This window comes from Salmo salar, chromosome ssa24 (genome assembly GCF_905237065.1).
Source record: "Salmo salar chromosome ssa24, Ssal_v3.1, whole genome shotgun sequence".
In the NCBI taxonomy this organism is placed as follows: Eukaryota; Metazoa; Chordata; class Actinopteri; order Salmoniformes; family Salmonidae; genus Salmo; species Salmo salar.
This window is the reverse complement of record NC_059465.1, coordinates 31107641-31127095: the sequence shown is the minus strand read 5'-3', so window position 1 is coordinate 31127095 and position 19455 is coordinate 31107641. Positions and strand designations below refer to the sequence as shown.

Here is a 19455-nt window from a genome sequence, read left to right as displayed (position 1 = left end):
TGTTTTATAGGCAAAGTGTTGAAGGTGATTCCACAAATCAGATTTCCACTTCCTGTTAGGATCTGTCTCGGGGTTTTGACTGCCATATGAGTTCTGTTATACTCACAGACACCATTCAAACAGTTTTAGAAACTTTAGAGTGTTTTCTATCCGAATCTATATGCATATCCTAGCTTCTGAGTTTGAGTAGGAGGCCGTTTAAAATGGGCACGTATTTTATTCAAAATTCGCTCTAGCGCCCCCTATCCTTAAGGAGCTATAAGAGGTTTTAAGACCAAAAAGCACATTTTAGTTTTCTTGAATTTTTACAACATAGCCAATTATGACTTTGCAGCTGGCCCATCTAGCGGAAATCACAATGTCCTGCCTCCAGGGCAAGATTCATGACAATAAACGTCAACCTACATCTGGCAGTCTACCTCCATCTCAACAATGTCAGAATAGAGAGGCTAATTCAACTCGTATACTGTACTATAATTACACCCCCAGTATGCAGTATACAGTATATCATGGTGCTAAGCAGTGTGGTTAGGGTTAGGCATTAGGCTAAGCAGTGTGGTTAGGCATTAGGCTAAGCAGTGTGGTTAAGGTTAGGCATTAGGCTTAGCAGTGTGGTTAAGGTTAGGCATTAGGCTTAGCAGTGTGGTTAAGGTTAGGCATTAGGCTAAGCAGTGTGGTTAGGGTTAGGCATTAGGCTAAGCAGTGTGGTTAAGGTTAGGCATTAGGCTAAGCAGTGTGGTTAAGGTTAGGCATTAGGCTAAGCAGTGTGGTTAAGGTTAGGCATTAGGCTTAGCAGTGTGGTTAAGGTTAGGCATTAGGCTAAGCAGTGTGGTTAAGGTCAGGGTAAGGTATTAGGCTTAGCAGTGTGGTTAGGGTTAGGCATTCGGCTTAGCAGTGTGGTTAAGGTTAGGGTTAGATGTTGTGGCTGTGCCAGCTAGACCACTCTGCAGTGCTGCCTCCAGGGCAAGATTCATGACAATAAATGCCAATCTGCAAGATGGGTATAGGCTGAACTGCACACACTGAAGCTCAAGAGAAGATTTATCTCAACAGGCAAGTGTGTGCCCTCCTCTCCCTTTGCCAATTTCCCCAGCTACTCCGATGAATTATACACCAGCAACATATTGCACTTGAACACACTTACAAGCTGAAGTTACAGAACTACACGGACACATTTTCATCACACACGTTGGATTTCAATTTGTGGATGTTTTTAAGAGGTGTTTTAATGATTATTTCACCGTTTTCAGGTCTGCCAAAGTGAGAACCAAACACAAATGAAACTACTACCCGTAAATGCTCTTTATAAAGTCCTTAGTTGAAGTTAGCTGAAGGGCTCTTTAATCTGTTTGTATTAAACAGACACAATACAGTACTCAGTGCTGGAATATAATATTTGAAGAATTAGTCATATTTCAATCCCTATGGTTTTAGACCGGGTTCTACTGTATGGTTTCTATGGAGTCTAGTTGGTACATTACACAACAGCAGTGTATTTTCTAATAGTTTGTTAAATGCTGTGGAATATGTTTGGGATTCACTTGCTTGCATATTTTCCCAGAGACAGCAGAAATGTACCTGAAAGCTTTGCAGGATCCCACATTTGAACCCAGACCGGCTTTTCATAGCATGACTAGGAGCTTTGACTTGATTGTGTGCCTGAGTTTTCATCCATACACTTGCATTAGCATACACTGTACATTACAGTAGTTACTCCACATAAGATGGCATGACTACTCTTCTGTCAGAAGTTGAGTCCAAGAAAAACAGAATCATTTTTTATTTAATTTTTTTATTTAACCTTTATTTAACTAGACAAGTCGGTTAAGAACAAATTCTTATTTACAATGACGGTCTACCAAAAGGCAAAAGGCCTCCTGCGGGGGCTGGGATTAAAAATTACAAATGAAACAAAACACACATCACAACAAGAGAGACAACACTACATAAAGTGAGACCTAAGACAACAACATAGCATGGAAGCAACACAACATGACAACAACATGGTAGCAACACAACATGGCAGCAGCACAAAACATGGTCCACATTATTGGTTAAGGTCAGCAGCACAAAGGGCAAGAAGGTAGAGACAACAATACATCACACAAAGCAGCCACAACTGTCAGTAAGAGTGTCCATAATTGTGTCTTTGAATAAAGAGATGGAGATAAAACTGTCCAGTTTGAGTGTTCGTTGTAACTCGTTCCAGTCGCTAGCTGCAGTGAACAGAAAGCATAACAAACAACCACAAACTGTCTCTTAGCCCGCTGAATGGGGGCTGCTTTGAGAATGACAAGTGTGTGTGCGACACTGGTCTGACTGCCACTCTGTCCTGTGTCCAGTACCAGCAGGAAATAGCCATCCTGCAGGACAGGCTGTGTCAGTCAGCCAAGAAGCTGGAGGAGTATGAGTGTCACCTGAAGGGCCAGGACGAGCAGACCCAGACAATGCTGCTGGAGTACCAGGCGCGGCTGGAGGACACAGAGGAGCGTCTGAGCCGGCAGCAGGACGACAAGGAGCTCCAGATGAAGAGCATCATCACCAGGTGAGGTGTCCTTTGCTTACCAGTGGAGGCTGGTGTGACTTTAAATCGGAGGACGGGCTCATTGTGGCTCGTTGTAATGTCTGTGGTGGAATAAATGTAACGATATTGAACAGCCATCAATACAAACATATCTTTGTTACTCTTTCAGGCTGATGTCAGTTGAGGAGGAACTGAAAAAAGATCATTCAGATATGCAGTCGATAGTGGACTCAAAACAGAAGATCATTGAAGCCCAGGTGAGTGTTTAGTGTCCACAAGAGATGTTTTGGCTGGCAATAGATGTTTTTTCCACAACTGTCAATATAAAGTATTTACTCAAATATTTTATTCACAGATTTACTGTAACATGTCAGACTACGGACTTGAAGAGAACAGCGCCCTCTGGCTTTATAAATGTTAACAACCTCCTCAGATTGAAAATGATAGGTCTCACTCACTGCAAGCAATCCAGCCACCTGAATTACTGTGACAAGTACAAAATGTACTGTATGTGGACAATCCACGTTTTTACTTCAGCAACATTCCTTTTCTGTTTACAATAGTGGCTGCTTGTTTTGTTTAAGTCATGTTGGTTTGCTTAGAAGCGGTAGTACAGTCGATCAGAGCCATGTTATGAAGGATTCATTGGATTGTGTGATGACAACCCTCTTCTCCTCCTCCCTCCGTCTTTCTCTTCCTCCATCATTCTCTATTCCTCCCTCTCTCCCTCCTCACTCTGCAGGAGAAACGCATCGCCTCTCTAGACGCGGCCAACGCCCGCCTGATGAGCGCTCTGACCCAGCTGAAGGAGCGCTACAGCATGCAGACCCGTAACGGCATCTCCCCCACCAAGCTCCAGATCACGGAGAACGGAGAGTTCAGGAACAGCAGCAACTGCTAGGGAGGGAGAGGGGGCCAAGCCCAACTCAATGACGCTTGGGCTGGGGGAGGGAGGGAGGAGGAACTAGCCACACCCAGCCACTCTCCAGAGAAATAGATTTATACTGTCCAAATCCATTATTTTCAATGAATGTGGTCAGGATCACAGAAAGAAGGGCTAGACTGACTGAAACTGTTGCTTAAAAATATAAAGGACTTGATCAGATTCAATCAAATGTATTTATAAAGCCCTTCTTACATCAGCTGATGTCACAAAGGGCTGTACAGAAACCCAGCCTAAAACCCCAAACAGCAAGCAATGCAGGTATAGAAGCACAGTGGCTAGGAAAAACTCCCTAGAAAGGCCAGAACCTAGGAAGAAACCTAGAGAGGAACCAGGCTATGAGAGGTGGAGATTATAACAGAACATGGCCAAGATGTTCAAATGTTCATAAATGACCAGCAGGGTCAGATAAAAATAATCACAGTGGTTGTAGAGGGTGCAACATGTTAGCACCTCAGGAGTAAGTGTCAGTTGGCTTTTTATAGCCGATCATTCAGAGTATCTCTACTGCACCTGCTGTCTCTAGAGAGTTGAAAACAGCAGGTCTGGGACAAGGTAGCACGTCCAGTGAACAGGTCAGGGTTCCATAGCCGCAGGCAGAACAGTTGAAACTGGAGCAGCAGCACGACCAGGTGGACTGGGGACAGCAAGGAGTCATCATGCCAGGTAGTCCCGAGGCATGGTCCTAGGGCTTAGGTCTTCCGAGAGAGAGAATTAGAGAGAGCATACGAGCATACTTAAATTCACACAGGACACCAGATAAGACAGGAGAAATACTCCAGATATAATAGACTGACCCTAGCCCTCCGACACAAACTATTGCAGCATAAATACTGGAGGCTGAGACAGGAGGGGTCGGGAGACACTTTGGCCCTGTCCGACGATACCCCCCGGAAAGGGCCAAACAGGCAGGATATAACCCCACCCACTTTGCCAAAGCACAGGCCCCACACCAGTAGAAGAATATCTTCAACTACCAACTTACTATCCTGAGACAAGGCAGAGTGTAGCCCACGAAGATCCCCCCCAGGGCTCGAACCCGGGGGGGTGCCAACCCGGACAGGAAGACCACGTCAGTGACTCAACCCACTCAAGTGACGCACCCCTCCTAGGCACGGCATGGAAGAGCACCAGTAAGTCAGTGACTCAGCCCCCGTAATATAGGGTTTGAGGCGAGGCAGAGAATCCCAGTGGAGAGAGGGGAACCGGCCAGGCAGAGACGGCAAGGGCGGTTTGTTGCTCCCGTGCCTTGGGCCAGACTACACTCAATCATAGGAGCTACTGAAGAGATGAGTCTTCAATAAAGACTTAAAGGTTGAGACCGAGTCTGCATCTCTCACATGGATAGGCAGAACATTCCAGATTGACTTTAGAGAAAGCTATAACGTCTGCACCTGGCTGCAAGACATCCTAAACTCTCTGTCCTAGTACATAAAACACAATTTTATCGATTTAAGGTTGTGCTGTTATGTTAAAGCCTGTTTTGAAGTGATTTGAACAATTATAAGCTTTAATGTTTCTGATTTCTGATCTACACCTATAATTTCCAGTCACTGTGTTTATATAGCACCTGGTGCTAAAAGAGGACACTCGTTTATGAACCCTATGTTTTCAGAGTTTAGTAAACAGAGTAAATACTATCATACTCACAGCCAACCTGTTTCTTCCTGCAACAGTATAGTACAACACAAGTGTATAGTACATTGTAGCATCAATATTTGATTTTACTCAATGGCTGTTTTTTTACCCCACAGTTTGTTTTTTTCAAACTTCAAAAGCATACAGTATATGTTGCCAAATGTATTTTTATTTATTTTATTTCACCTTTATTTAACCAGGTAGGCAAGTTGAGAACAAGTTCTCATTTACAATTGTGACCTGGCCAAGATAAAGCAAAGCAGTTCGACAACATACAAAAACACAGAGTTACACATGGACTAAAACAACATACAATCAATGATACAGTAGAAAAATAAGACTATATACAATGTGAGATAAGGGAGGTAAAGGCAAAAAAGGCCAAATGAACAACTCTATCAGTGAAAGCCTCCTCTCATGTTGACAAGCTTTTGAAAACCGCTTTGGTTAGACTTTTCCCGAAAGCACGTCCCAATAGAAAGTGTTTCTATATTCTTCCTGTATATTTTAGGTATACTCTGCTGTTCTTACCTCATCAGGACTACAGTAGCACAACAAACTTGCTGTGTTTTAAATTGCTAATGGTAAAGAAAGAGCTCAGCTATATCATTTTTTGCATACTTTGTATATGCTTAAATATTAGTATATTTAGAGGTTTACATACCTCAGATGTATATAAAATGTTCACAGTATTTATATTGATTGTCTGGAAGGGGAATAGTATTTTGTACTGTATGTGTTCATTGTGTTAAACTCGGCTGTGCTAATATTGCAAGACAATAGTAAGAGTTTGATTGTAATTGTATTTCTACTTCAGTAGACAGTTCACACATCATTTCCCCCATTATCCTCTTTTCATATGTGGGTTCTTTGTTAAAAATGAACAATTTATTGATGCTGTTATATAATATTGATAAACATAGATACTGTTTTGTCCTCTGCGTATCTAAATTGTTATGTGTAGGCCAAACCTTCACTGTTTGCAGTTTGACAGTGCTGAATAGAATAGGACTGAACTCAAATACCTGGCCACTCCTCTGGCCACTCCTCTACCCTTGCGCTTCTGGAACAGTAATTTCGCTAACGGCCCTACATAAACACTCCATTTAGAATACCTTCTATCCAAAGTGAAGGATGAAAGTCTCTTCCAGACAGTACATCCAAATGCGGTTTTAGGCTGTAACTGAGGTATAAACCAGATTCATTGTCACTTCAAGTTCCCTCTAGTGTTGATTGAAGCTATGAACATGGAGTGGACTTAAGGCCTTTTTTGTAGTCTTATTTAAGATGCAAGTCGCTAACTTTAGCAACCTTCAAAGGTGGTCTCAACAAGTGGCTTTGCATGACTTCTCAATTCTGACTTCCGCTAATTCTCATCTGAAAACACCAGTGGTCTGCTTTCAGCAAATGAGTCACCTGAATTACTGTGTTGACCTGTGTTTTGGTCTGTGGAAATGTTAAGCTTAAACATAATTAGATTTTTTTATCAACTAGACTATTGTTAAAGTACGTTATGTGTAAAATGGTATTTATGTTATGCTCTAAATTATGTTTGTTTCAATCACTTCAACATTATTTATTGAATATCTTCATTGTTTTTTGTTTTAATAAAATGCCCTAATGCTGAATAGTATTTGTCAGAGTATGATGGATTGTGTTGAAGCTGCATGTATAGAACATCTGCATTCTGATAGCAATGTGCTGCAGGTATAGAACATCTGCATTCTGATAGCAATGTGCTGCAGGTATAGAACATCTGCATTCTGATAGCAATGTGCTGCAGGTATAGAACATCTGCATTCTGATAGCAATGTGCTGCAGGTATAGAACATCTGCATTCTGATAGCAATGTGCTGCAGGTATAGAACATCTGCATTCTGATAGCAATGTGCTGCAGGTATAGAACATCTGCATTCTGATAGCAATGTGCTGCAGGTATAGAACATCTGCATTCTGATAGCAATGTGCTGCAGGTATAGAACATCTGCATTCTGATAGCAATGTGCACCTATTTCCCTCAAGTGTTCTTGTTGCACCCAACCTGCACACAGAAAATCTCTTTGGAGGGTTTCAATTGATTTTCTCTTTCAAAGCGAAAGGTGCGTCTTCCTGCTTTGGTTTTATTTTATTGAAAGGAAATAATATATACTGCACTGCAATAGAAACCACAGATCAGTTCACAGTATAGTGCATCTTCATTGTCTCCCAGTTCTTTTAGGGACGTTTTGCCAACGATTTGCAAGAGAGTGACCAAAACTATTCTCTTTCCTTTTTCCTTGCCCTATATAATACTGAACAATATTTTTGCCATGTTGTTACTGCAAACTCCTAGAAACATTTCTATGAATGTTAAAATAATAATTTTATGTGTGTAAATGGTAACAAGAATAGGCCTACCATCATAAAAGTAAAAAACATGTATGTAATTTATGTAGAAATGCAACTACAATTAAAGATTTATTTCACGAATTTAATCATGTAGTGTTTCTCATGTGGTATTTATTTTTACAAACCATCTGAAATGCTGTCATTGATCAGTGACATCTATATAAATATCGCCACCTAGTGGTGTAAAGCAAGTACAGTAATTAAACCATTAGTATGCACAAAACAAGTAGCAGGCAAACTTGGTTGAATGGACATCAAAAAGAAACCAGAAACTAATGACATCACTTGTCCGCTGGGATGAATCTAGAATGAATACACATCCCACTCTCCTAGGACGTCTCAAGGAGAGCTGGGATATGTAAAAAAAAATATATATATATATTATTTCATTATACATTTGATTAGTAGATGCTCCTAATAGATGCATTTCCATACTTTTTTTTGCACCAATTCACGCATTCGTATTAATACACACTTGTAGGTACCACCGACAGGTTAAAAGCATTGGGCCAATAAACGAGCCGACAAGGTGATGGTCTGTCTGAACCCTTGAGCAAGGCACTTAACCCTAATTGCTACAGGGTCGTGGTCAATAATGGCTGATTCCTGGTTGCGACCCCACTCTCCGAGGGTGTCTCAGTGGGATATATAAAAGAAAAAAAATAATATCAAATTCACACATGTATAATGCACACTTGTACATGTGTGAAATAAGACCAATATAAGCACCAATTGACCAAAAAAACACTCAGAACACTGAAAGACAAATGCTCATCTTAGTGATCTGTCGTTATCCATACAGAGTAGACTTGGGATTCTTATCTAGACTGTTAATGCTCTGATCACTGTCTGGTAGGTGGGCTGTTGACCAGACATCATCCCAGAGGCGGGAGGGTAATTCAGTCCAGAATATTTCTGATAGCCCTCATATGCAGCCTGTGGGAACTCAGACAGTTCCACTGGCCTCTTCCTTCTTCTCCACATCAGCAGAGACACATTGCACATATCATCCAGCAGGGTACACATCGCACACCCCATGGTACCTCAGCATACACTCTGACAGAGAGCCACACCTTTGATCATTCTGCGACTTCTACCTCCGAAGGTCTCTGATCTCAATGAGTTTGAACATTCAGGACAAGGCGTTCAATGATAAATCCCTTACATGTCTTCTTGCGGATAATACGAGGTCATTATTATCATTTTCAGGGAGAGTTTGGGGTCTCTGCCTACCTAGTATGTTGCGAAGCAGATGTGCTTCCCTTTCCCCAATATGTATTTTGTTCAGATGTTCAGTTTCCCTAAGGAGAAATGATACATGAGACATATAAGGATAGGTTGTGAAGTCAAATCCATTCTAACTGTATATTAGAGCTAATTCATCTGTTGTAAAAGAAGTGTTCCGACAGGAAAATATGAAAACAAGTAACAGTATCTCACTGTGTGCAATTCTAGGACTTATATTAAACAACAATCCTTGCTGTATTCTGAAGCATGTCATATTTCATTCAGTTCCCTTAGCTAAATATGCCTGCATGCTGCCACCCACCCCAATTACCATAATAATGTGTCACTGCAGGTCAGTCATTTTCTAAACGGAAAACAACATAAAGTGTACCTTCAGGTTGCATTTTGCTGGAGAAATGGCAGTAGTTCCAAAAGCTACACATCCATCATATTGAATGATAGGCCTACTCCTTGTGCTGCGATGTCTTGTGCTCCTAAGCATGTCTTGCATAATTATCTGTTTAGTATAAGTTAATCCTTGTGATTTTCTGGAGCATTCCAGCTCTGTCCCTTCTAAAAGACACTAGTCTCAAGGGGTCTGAGAAGCCAGCCTGAGCCAGGTACACAGAACATAACCCGGCATGACAAGTAGCACCTCAAGGGCAATTCCATGATAACGGATACTCAGATACTCCAATTTTTCACTTTAAAATGCATACCAAACAAAAACCATTGACTACTTTCAACAGTTTTTCTAAAAAACACATTTACAGGAAGAACTGTGCGGATTCAAAGTTTGGTAACAGAATAAAAGTGAGTGAGATTTTACTGTAATTCTGTTACCTAACTTTCCATCTCCACAGTTTTTCCAGTAAGTGTTTTTTTTTTAACTGTGTAAATTATTAAAAGTGGTATTGTATGGTTTGTTAAACTTTGAAATCAATGGTTTTTGTTTGGCATACATTTTATTCTCACTGTAATTTTGTTACCGTGGAATTGCCCTCAAGTAAATACAGTGGAAGGTGGAGGGGATTTACTGTACATGTTAAGGAACTTACAAACAGGGACTTATGTACATACAATCACTTACATATATGAACTCATTGTAAACTTTTTATAGAATCTTACAGAAGCCATGGGCAATGTGGACTGCAGACATGTGGTAAAGTCTCTGTGCATACTATTTTCTGTGGTTCAATGTGTGTAGGAAGGAGAGTGAAGAACACCTGATATTAATTCAATCATCCAGAATGGTGCAGATATGTTACAAGTAGGGCTGATATGATCCCCTATTAAACATATTGGTTCGATCGCCTGTATCTGTATGTTCTGTGGCTCTGCCACACCAAAATGCACAGAAATATGTTTTCTTTTTATCAAGGGGTTAACATGTTTTCATCACTAGAAAGGTACAGTAATAGGACCAAGACTAGTAGAACAAAACAGTCTTCACCTGTCCTCAATGAAAAATGAGCAGTATTTTAGAAATTGTAAGCCCTGCCTTCAGCATTTCTACAGTATGCCGTTTCTGCTTTGTCCTTTTCCAGTATCTCTGTATCAGGGCCAGCCCCACTCTTTTCAAAGATGGAACAGCTTATTTAATGTGAAGATGTGTGTCCCCTTTGGATAGTCAAAAATAATAAGCAAGAATCATTCAGAACTAGTCTAATGCTCCTAAATATTTATTAGCATCACATCCTACTGGACAATAATTGGATTGTTTCCCTTTTTTGTTGAATTCAATGCAAAATAAGCACTACATTGACAAAGCAGATGGGTTTGGTGCAGTCATGTAAATCCTTACTGAGGATGGTCACCACACTACACAGAGCTGAATGACCAAGGTTGTGTTCAGAAGACAAAATGGAAGAAAACTCTTAAAAATAGAGTGAAACGGGTCAGTACTGTCCAATGAAAATGTTTGTTTTCAATTCTAAAAATGTTTTTGCTACAGTGTGCCCTAATGAACCAGACCCACCACACTACACAGAGCTGACCAGACTCATTTGCCTCCAGCAGTGATAGCCAGCAGGCTGTTTGTCCTCTTCATAATGTTGGGTACAAAGAGCAGTCCTGAGGCTCTCTCAATGCTCTCGATGGGCACCAGGAAGCGCTCCAGAGGAATCTTGTTATCCACAGGTGTGTTGGGCATCACATACGAACGCAGCTCCACCTCTCCCCTCTGCTTCTCCAGGATCACCACCTTGAAGAAATGGGTGGGGACCGCCACATGGTTCCTCCCCATCACCTGGTACTTCACATACATTTTCCCATCTGGTTCCTGTCTATAAGCAGAGAGAAGGAACAGTTATGACTTCTGTATCATTCTCACCTTGGACCCCATTCACACAGATCATGATGCTTGCATAATGCCTGTTTGCAAAAGCAGATCACTGTGTGAATGGCGTTTAAGATGGCAACACTGAAAAATACCATTATGTTTGTTATGGAAGTCTGTTTCAAATGACACTCACCTGGGCAGATAAAGTGGTCCAGTGCACACAAACACATTCATGTAATGCTTGGTAAGTGAACGGCAGTACTGCTCCAAGTTGTTCCATGCATTTTGATTTAAATTTGGGTTCTAGGGAAAGACAAGAGGTGAATGAAAGAAACTTGACTTTCTTGAACAGCCATTCATTGATTCATGCACTTTGCTCTGGAAGTGTAGCTACATGGGATTCAGAAGCCTTTTTGACTCATCATTAGTGTTTTAAACTGCACACTTATATTGCCACCTTAACCACTCGCACACTGTGTAACACTTATTCATCTTCACATTGCCTAATATGCCATGTCTCCCCACAATACATGACTTGCCTGTGGTGAGACATTACTGAGATAGAACGTGTCATCCATTGCCTTTTGATTCCATTTGTGATTGGCAGCTGCTGCCAAATGCCCCCTGTCAAATCCACTGCCTCTGTAGTCTGCATTGGTAGCCCTGTGGTATACGTGCACCGTATCATCCTCTTTAAAGTCGCACAATTTCCTATCTGAAGGTCCAGTCAAGCCATCAGGACTGAGTTGCTCTATAACCCATGCAGCAGTCCTGTTTCTGGGATCATACGATGTCACGTAGGACTCCCTCGTCTTGATATTGGCGAGAGATGGGAAGCCGTACTTCATTGCAGCTGTTGATCGGGACCCAACCATTTGACCGCCTCCTTGGTACGTGGTAAGGTCGGTTGCTGCGTCCACACTTGGAATAGGAATAATGGGTACTCGATTGAGTAATCCATGGCTCGGATTTATGAATCTATTCGTCGAATCTCCATTCAGATACGCACCAATAGCTGCTCCCACAGTCAAGGACACGCCGGAGATAAACCACTTAGAACAGATAACACGATACATTTTATGCACCGGAATAATTACCACAAACTATTACCAAGTCTTTACCGCTTTTACAACAATCAGCTACATAAAAAGTTAATTTCATATCACACATTTCCACATGCTCGTTTCATTTTCAATTCTCGCTGTTATGGAATGGGCGCATGGATATGACGATTTCAGTAGCTACGTCTTAAAGGTACAATACAGAATGTAATAGGCTCTAGTACAGCGTAAACTACGGTGCCTTCAGAAAGTATTTATACCCCTTGACTTATTCCACATTTTGTTGTTACAGCCTTAACTCAAAAGATTAAATATATTTGTTTTCCTCACCCATCTACACACAATACCCCTTAATGACAAAGTGAAAATGTTTATACATTTAGCAAATTTATTGAAAATGAAATATCACATTTACATAAGTATTCACACCCCTGAGTCAATACTTTGTAGAAGCACCTTTGGCAGTGATTACAGCTTTGAGTCATCTTGGGTATGTTTGTATCAGCTTTGCACTGGATTTGGGGATCTTCTCTCATTCTTCCTTGCAGATTTTCTCAAGGTCTGTTAAGTTAGATGGGGAGTGGCGGTAAACAGCAATCTTCAAGTCTTTCCACAGATTTTCTACATCATGTGGACTCCAATCAAGTTGTAGTGACGTCTCAAGGTTGATCAACGGGAATTCGATACACTTGAACTCAATTTGGAGTGTCATAGAAATGGTTTGTGAATACTTATGTAAATGAGATATTTCTGTATTTATTTTCAATACATTTGGAAACATTTCTAAAAACATGTTTTCACTTTGTCATTATGGGGTATTGTGTGTAGATGGGTGAGAAAACAATTACTTGTTATTCATTTTGAATTCAGGCTATAACAACAAAATGTGGAATAAGTCAAGGGGTATGAATACTTTCTGAAGGCACTGTACAATTGTATGGCTCTGACTATACCAACAACATGTGACCAATGCATTCAGTTTGACAAAATACATTGGTGGTGGTAGATCATCTTTAATTAATTCAATCGTTATAACATTTATGCCTGTTGTCTTTTGTGGCCTTAATACAACAAAATATTAATGAAAAAAGCGAACTTACAAAATAAAGTTCCAAGTGATATTGGGTATAAGAGCAAAGCAGATCATCCTCTGTTTAAAATAATTTGTATTTCATGTTTTTTTTCATGCAAAACTGAGGTTATTGACCCTCTACATCTTTACATTGTCGTATTTCTACGTTATTCTTATTGACAGAGGCCAGCCTTATGACCTTGATCTCAGGTGCATCATGACCCCTTCTGTAGTACCATATATGTACTCAGAGGAGAGCAGCCAGGTGGGTTTGTTGTAGATAAGGTAGCGGTTGAGATCTTTCTCCTCTTGCCACGCTGCCCCTATGCCATTAACCCTGTCTCTGTCCAGATGCTCCTGGCATGTCCTAGTCAGCTTGTGGACCTCCTCCACAGTCCCTCCAAACACTGCTCCGGCATAGTAGAAGTCCCCCTCATTCAGGGGCACAAAGGATAATGAGGCAGGTCTGCGTTCGTAGGGGAACTTGTCCCGGCTCTCATAGTAGTAAGATAGTTGAACTGCAGCGACAAGCTGGCTGAGCGCCTCAGCTCCCCAGCGCTGGTGAAACTTCATGTCCACATCCAGACAAAACAGGAAGTGGGCCTCTTTTTGAATCCTCTCTTGAATTTGATTTATTTTGGGTAACAGACATATACAACAAAATGTAAAATATGGACCCAGAGGATATCAATTGAAAGTATTCATTAAAACGCTTGTTTCCAAAGTGGTTCTCAATGGTAAAAACAATAACACATATAATGATTAAAAGGCCAGACAAAATTACAAACAACCATAAATACATTCATTTATATTGACATCCTAAAAAGTGGCACTATTCACTGCACTTTTCCCTAACCTTAAAAATCAACCATATTCATTTCACATTAAAACAATCTATTAATTTAACATCATAATGATCCTTCAAATAAATACAGCTGACCAACAGTAGGGGGGCACAAGAGGCAGTGGAGTGGTTTCTCTTACTTAGACAATCTTGTCCAAATGAAAACCTTTGCCTGCTTTTTAAAGCTATTTTTACCTTTTCTTTGCTTGGATCTCCACGGGGAGGCTATTCCATAGACAAATGCCTGTATAAAAAACGTGCTCCTCGCAGTACTGTTTACTCTTGGGATTTTACAAGACATAACACCAGGTCTGGTATTGAATCTGTGTTGGTTATATACCATATCAATGTGGTTTTTCATATAACCTGGGGCACGATCATTTAAGATGTCAAACATATGATTAAGTTTAAGTTAGTCCACTCTGGACTCCAAAGGCAACAAGCCCACCTCCCGGAACTCCTGTACCCCTATGTGGGTCCTAGGGGGGAACATTCAGCATATACCTGACAACATTATTTTGCATGACCTGCATTCTCCTTTTCAGCTTTTATAGCCCACTATACCAAGCAGAGCAGGCATAAACAAAATGACACTGAATCAAGGTTGAGACAAGCAGTTTCTTAACTTTGATGTTAAAATATCTACTGTTACAATAACAATTTGTTTGCCATTTTAGGAAGAATTTTAGCAGCAATCAGGTCTCCAGAAAGGGATTGATCTAAAGACACACCATGATAAGTTGCACTTGTTTTAGATTCAATCTCTTTGCCTGCACAGTTTACCTTTATCTTGTCAGTCCTAAGCAATCTACGTTTTGTTCCAAACAAACAAACAATTCCTTACTCAGGGTCTCCTCTATGTAAACTGTATACTTCCCTGATACTAAACTCAGCAAAGAAAGAAACGTCCCTTTTTCAGGACCCTGTCTTTCAAAGATAATTCGTAAAAATCCAAATAACTTCACAGATCTTCATTGTAAAGGGCTTAAACACTGTTTCCCATGCTTGTTCAATGAACCATAAACAATTAATGAACATACACCTGTGGAACGGACGTTAAGACACTAACAGCTTACAGACGGTAGGCAATTAAGGTCACAGTTATCAAAACGTAGGACACTAAAGAGGCCTTTCTACTGACTCTGAAAAACACCAAAAGAAAGATGGCCGGGGTCCCTGCTCATCTGCGTGAACGTGCCTTAGGCATGCTGCAAGGAGGCATGAGGACTACAGATGTGGCCAGGGCAATAAATTACAAGGTCCGTACTGTGAGACGCCTAAGACAGCACTACAGGGAGACAGGACAGATGGCTGATCATCCTCGTAGTGGCAGACCACGTGTAACAACAGACTGTCCGCAATAGGCTGAGAGAGGCTGGACTGAGGGCTTGTAGGCCTGTTGTAAGGCAAGCCCTCACCAGACATCACCGGCAACAACGTCGCCTATGGGCACAAACCCACTGTTGCTGGACCAGACAGGACTGGCAAAAAGTGCTCTTCACTGACGAGTCGCGGTTTTGTCTCACCAGGGGTGATGGTCGGATTCGCGTTTATCGTCGAAGGAATGAGCGTTACACCGAGGCCTGTACTCTGGAGCAGGATCAATTGATGTGGAGGGTCCGTCATGGTCTGGGGCGGTGTGTCACAGCATCATCGAACTGAGCTTGATGTCATTGCAGGCAATCTCAACGCTGTGCATTACAGGGAAGACATCCTCCTCCCTCATGTGGTACCCTTCCTGCAGGCTCATCCTGACATGACCCTCCAGCATGACAATGCCACCAGCCATACTGCTCGTTCTGTGCGTGATTTCCTGCAAGACAGGAATGTCAGTGTTCTGCCATGGCCAGCAAAAGAAGGACGGGAAAAACAGAGTTCCCCTTCTCACCTTTCTGCTTAATGTGGTCAAGAAGTTGGATACGGCAAGAATCAGTGGAATGAGCTGTTCCAAAGCCAGATTGTAGTTCATAAAGAAGTTTGTGCTCGAGAAGGTATCCCTCAAGTTGATTAAAAACGAATCTCTCAACAACTTTGGATAAGGTGCTGAGGATTGACACAGGCCTGTAGTTTTCTACATTTGTTTTACTGCTCGTCTTGTGGACCGGAACCAACCGGGCTGTTTTGAGATCATTGGGAAATGTACCACTTCTTATATGGCTCCTGCTCAAGTCAAGCACTGCCCATAGGAGTGCCTACTTACCCCCTTGTTGTAGTAGAAAAGATTTCAAGTGAGACTGATGCTGTTGTACTATAAGAGAGAGTAGTATTGTGCATGAAGAAGATGCATTGTTTGTTTTAGAGTTGGCCAAATCACCACATAGCAAAGTTAGTATTGTTAATTCCAAATTAAATTCTTTATTCATGCTGAATCTTAAGAGCCATACCTAAAAGTCTACCAAACAAACATAAAGCACATGCAGAGGATCCTGCAAAGTTAATCAGAGGGATAATTGAATTGAAAATGAACGTTGCCCCTCACCACTCAGTATCAGTACACTGCTATTCCTGGAGGATCAGTGTGTTCTTACCCAAAAATAGCTGTTGTTCCGATGGCTAACTGGGAAGACCTAACATGTGTCATGCTTCTTGGAATGAGTACAAATGTACACATTTGTAACAGGTGTCGTAAGGATCAGACCAAAACGCAGCGGGAACGTGTCTACTCATCTTCTTTTTAATGTGAAGAAGGAAAAACAAACAAATCACGTATACAAAACAAACGACACTAACAGTCCTATCAGGTGCTCAGACACTAAACAGGAGACAACTACCCACAAATCCCATACAAAAACACCCCTCTTAAATAAGACCTTCAATTAGAAGCAACAAGGAGCAGCTGCTTCCAATTGAAGGTCAACCCCATTAACTAAACATAGAAGGACTAGAACTAACATAGCCCAAAAACCCCGGAACACTCTAAACAAACACCCCTCTTACATAATACACAGCCCAACAAACACCCCCTGCCACGTCCTGACCAAACTACAATAACAAATAACCCCTTTACTCGTCAGAACGTGACAGTACCCCCCCAAAGGTGCAGACCCCAGATGCACCTTAAACAAAAAAAACACAAAAATAACCCCAAACTAAAGGGAAGGAAGGGAGGGTGGCCACCGTCACTGACGGTTCTTGTGCTACACCCCCCCCCTCCCCAACCAACCTACTATGGAGGTGGCTCAGGCTCCGGCCTTACTCCCCAACTTAACCTGTTCAACCCCGCTAAATACTTATTAAATGTTACCCCTCCCGAAGTCTCTGGGCTATGGCGCATTGCTGAAGACCTCGGGCTGATGTGCGTTGCTGGAGACCTCAGGCTGTAGGGCGACTCTGGCTGCGCCGGCTCCGGACTGTAGGGCGACTCTGGCTGCGCCGGCTCCGGACTGTAGGGCGACTCTGGCTGCGCCGGCTCCGGACTGTAGGGCGACTCTGGCTGCGCCGGCTCCGGACTGTAGGGCGACTCTGGCTGCGCCCGGCTCCGGACTGTAGGGCGATCTCTCTCGGCTCCGGACTGTGGGCCGTCTCTGGACAGGGCACTGTCACCGGACGCTCTGGACGGGGACTGCGCGCTGAAGGCCTGATGCGTGGGGCTGGCTTAGGATGCGCCAGACTAAGAACACGCACCACAAGGCTAGTGCGAGGAGCAGGACTGGGCTGACGCACTGGAGGCCTGGTGCTGGTAGTGGAAGTACCAGACTGGAGACACGCACCACAGGGCTAGTGCGAGGAGCAGGACTGGGCTGACGCACTGGAGGCCTGGTGCTGGTAGTGGAAGTACCAGACTGGAGACACGCACCTCAAGGCTGCGAGGAGCAGGACTGGGCTGACGCACTGGAGGCCTGGTGCTGGTAGTGGAAGTACCAGACTGGAGACACGCACCTCAAGGCTAGTGCGAGGAGCAGGAACAGGACGTACTGGACTGGGCTGACGCACTGGAGGCCTGGTGCGTGGGACTGGTACTGTCTTCACCAGACGGCTAGCACTCACCTCAGGACAAGTATGGAGAGCTGACTCAGGTGACATCAATTTGAGGACACGCTCCGCAGGGTGAATGTCGTGCCTAAAACACCAACTCTCTCATAGCTTTCTCCTCCAATTTTCCCATCAACTCCTTTACTGTCTCTGCTTCGCTCACCTCCAATTTCACCCCGACTGGCTCTGGTTCCATCCTCGGCTCCGCTGATCTGTGTGTGCCCCCCCAATTTTTTTGATTGGGGCTGCCTCTGTCTCCTCCAGCTTCCTTCGTTTGTCCTCCCAAAATCTTTGTTCATCCGCCCATGTCCATCCTTCTCCCCGGTGCTCCAATCCCCGTGTACCTGCACAGCGTTCCCGGTCCTCTCCAGTCTTCCTCCATTGTCCTTTTCCAGCTAGGATCTCCTCCCAAGTCCATGACTCCTTGTAGTCCACCTGCTGCTCCTTCCTCCGCTGCTGCTTGGTCCTTTGGTGGTGGGTAGTTCTGTAACGGGTGTCGTAAGGATCAGACCAAAACGCAGCGGGAACGTGTCTACTCATCTTCTTTTTAATGTGAAGAAGGAAAAACAAACAAATCACGTATACAAAACAAACGACACTAACAGTCCTATCAGGTGCTCAGACACTAAACAGGAGACAACTACCCACAAATCCCATACAAAAACACCCCTCTTAAATAAGACCTTCAATTAGAAGCAACAAGGAGCAGCTGCTTCCAATTGAAGGTCAACCCCATTAACTAAACATAGACATAGAAAGACTAGAACTAACATAGAAATAAACTAACAAGAACATAGCCCAAAAACCCCGGAACACTCTAAACAAACACCCCTCTTACATAGCCCAACAAACCCCGAACCACATAAAACAAACACCACCTGCCACGTCCTGACCAAACTACAATAACAAATAACCCCTTTACTGGTCAGAACGTGACAACATTAATTAATAAGCTCTCTATCATATACATTTTATTAAACCAAGATCGATTTTTGGAAAATCACAAACACAAAATAGAAGATTTTGCATACCTTATTTTCTGACTGCGGTGCTCTTCTTCCATTGAGGATTTGTAGTGTCTCAATCTTATTTTGTGCTCTACAACTGTCATCCAACAAATCCTTGGCTGCTAAAATCCAGAGCTGGGATCTTGTTAATTTTGGATATGGGCTCTCACATTTCATATGCACAGTTTCAAAACAGAATTTCATGAGAAATATCCAGATATGATATCCCTTGCATACCAGGTTTCTGATGCTCAGGATAAGGATACATAGAAAATCATAATACTGTAGTATCAATGTCATGGTTTCATATCATAATACTGTAGTATCAATGTCATGGTTTGAAATTGTGTGACCTAAATCAATCACCTAATTGTAGCTCTAGCATTGTACATGTTTTGTTAGAGACATACGTGATAATGCTCGTTTGTGATCTCAACGTGTAATGTAATAACAAGTAAAAATAAATATTTAAAGCTAGGTTCCAGAAATGTGTTCCTC

At 42.4% G+C, this 19455-nt stretch overlaps 2 protein-coding genes and 1 long non-coding RNA gene across 3 annotated transcripts in view; 2 read left to right on the top strand and 1 right to left on the bottom strand.

Moving 5' to 3' along the window:
* Positions 1 to 3878, top strand: part of dab2ipa (DAB2 interacting protein a) — a 130161-nt gene extending 126283 nt beyond the window's left edge. The window contains 3 exon segments of the mRNA XM_045706961.1: positions 2343 to 2545; positions 2694 to 2781; positions 3267 to 3878. Of these exon segments, the coding sequence (XP_045562917.1) occupies positions 2343 to 2545; positions 2694 to 2781; positions 3267 to 3425 (450 nt within the window). The 3' untranslated portion in view covers positions 3426 to 3878.
* A 734-nt stretch (positions 3879 to 4612) lies between these two features.
* On the top strand, positions 4613 to 7579 carry LOC123730399 (uncharacterized). Its single transcript, XR_006761775.1, has 2 exons — positions 4613 to 6774; positions 6813 to 7579. It is a non-coding gene; the product is annotated as an uncharacterized lncRNA (long non-coding RNA).
* A 2802-nt stretch (positions 7580 to 10381) lies between these two features.
* endog (endonuclease G) lies at positions 10382 to 12240 on the bottom strand. Its single transcript, XM_014172406.1, has 3 exons — positions 11541 to 12240; positions 11195 to 11304; positions 10382 to 11005 (listed from the first exon to the last, which is right to left on the bottom strand). Exons 1-3 carry the CDS (start codon positions 12075 to 12077, stop codon positions 10723 to 10725), a joined length of 930 nt encoding a protein of 309 aa, XP_014027881.1. The 5' UTR covers positions 12078 to 12240; the 3' UTR covers positions 10382 to 10722.
* Between the last annotated feature and the right edge of the window lie 7215 nt (positions 12241 to 19455).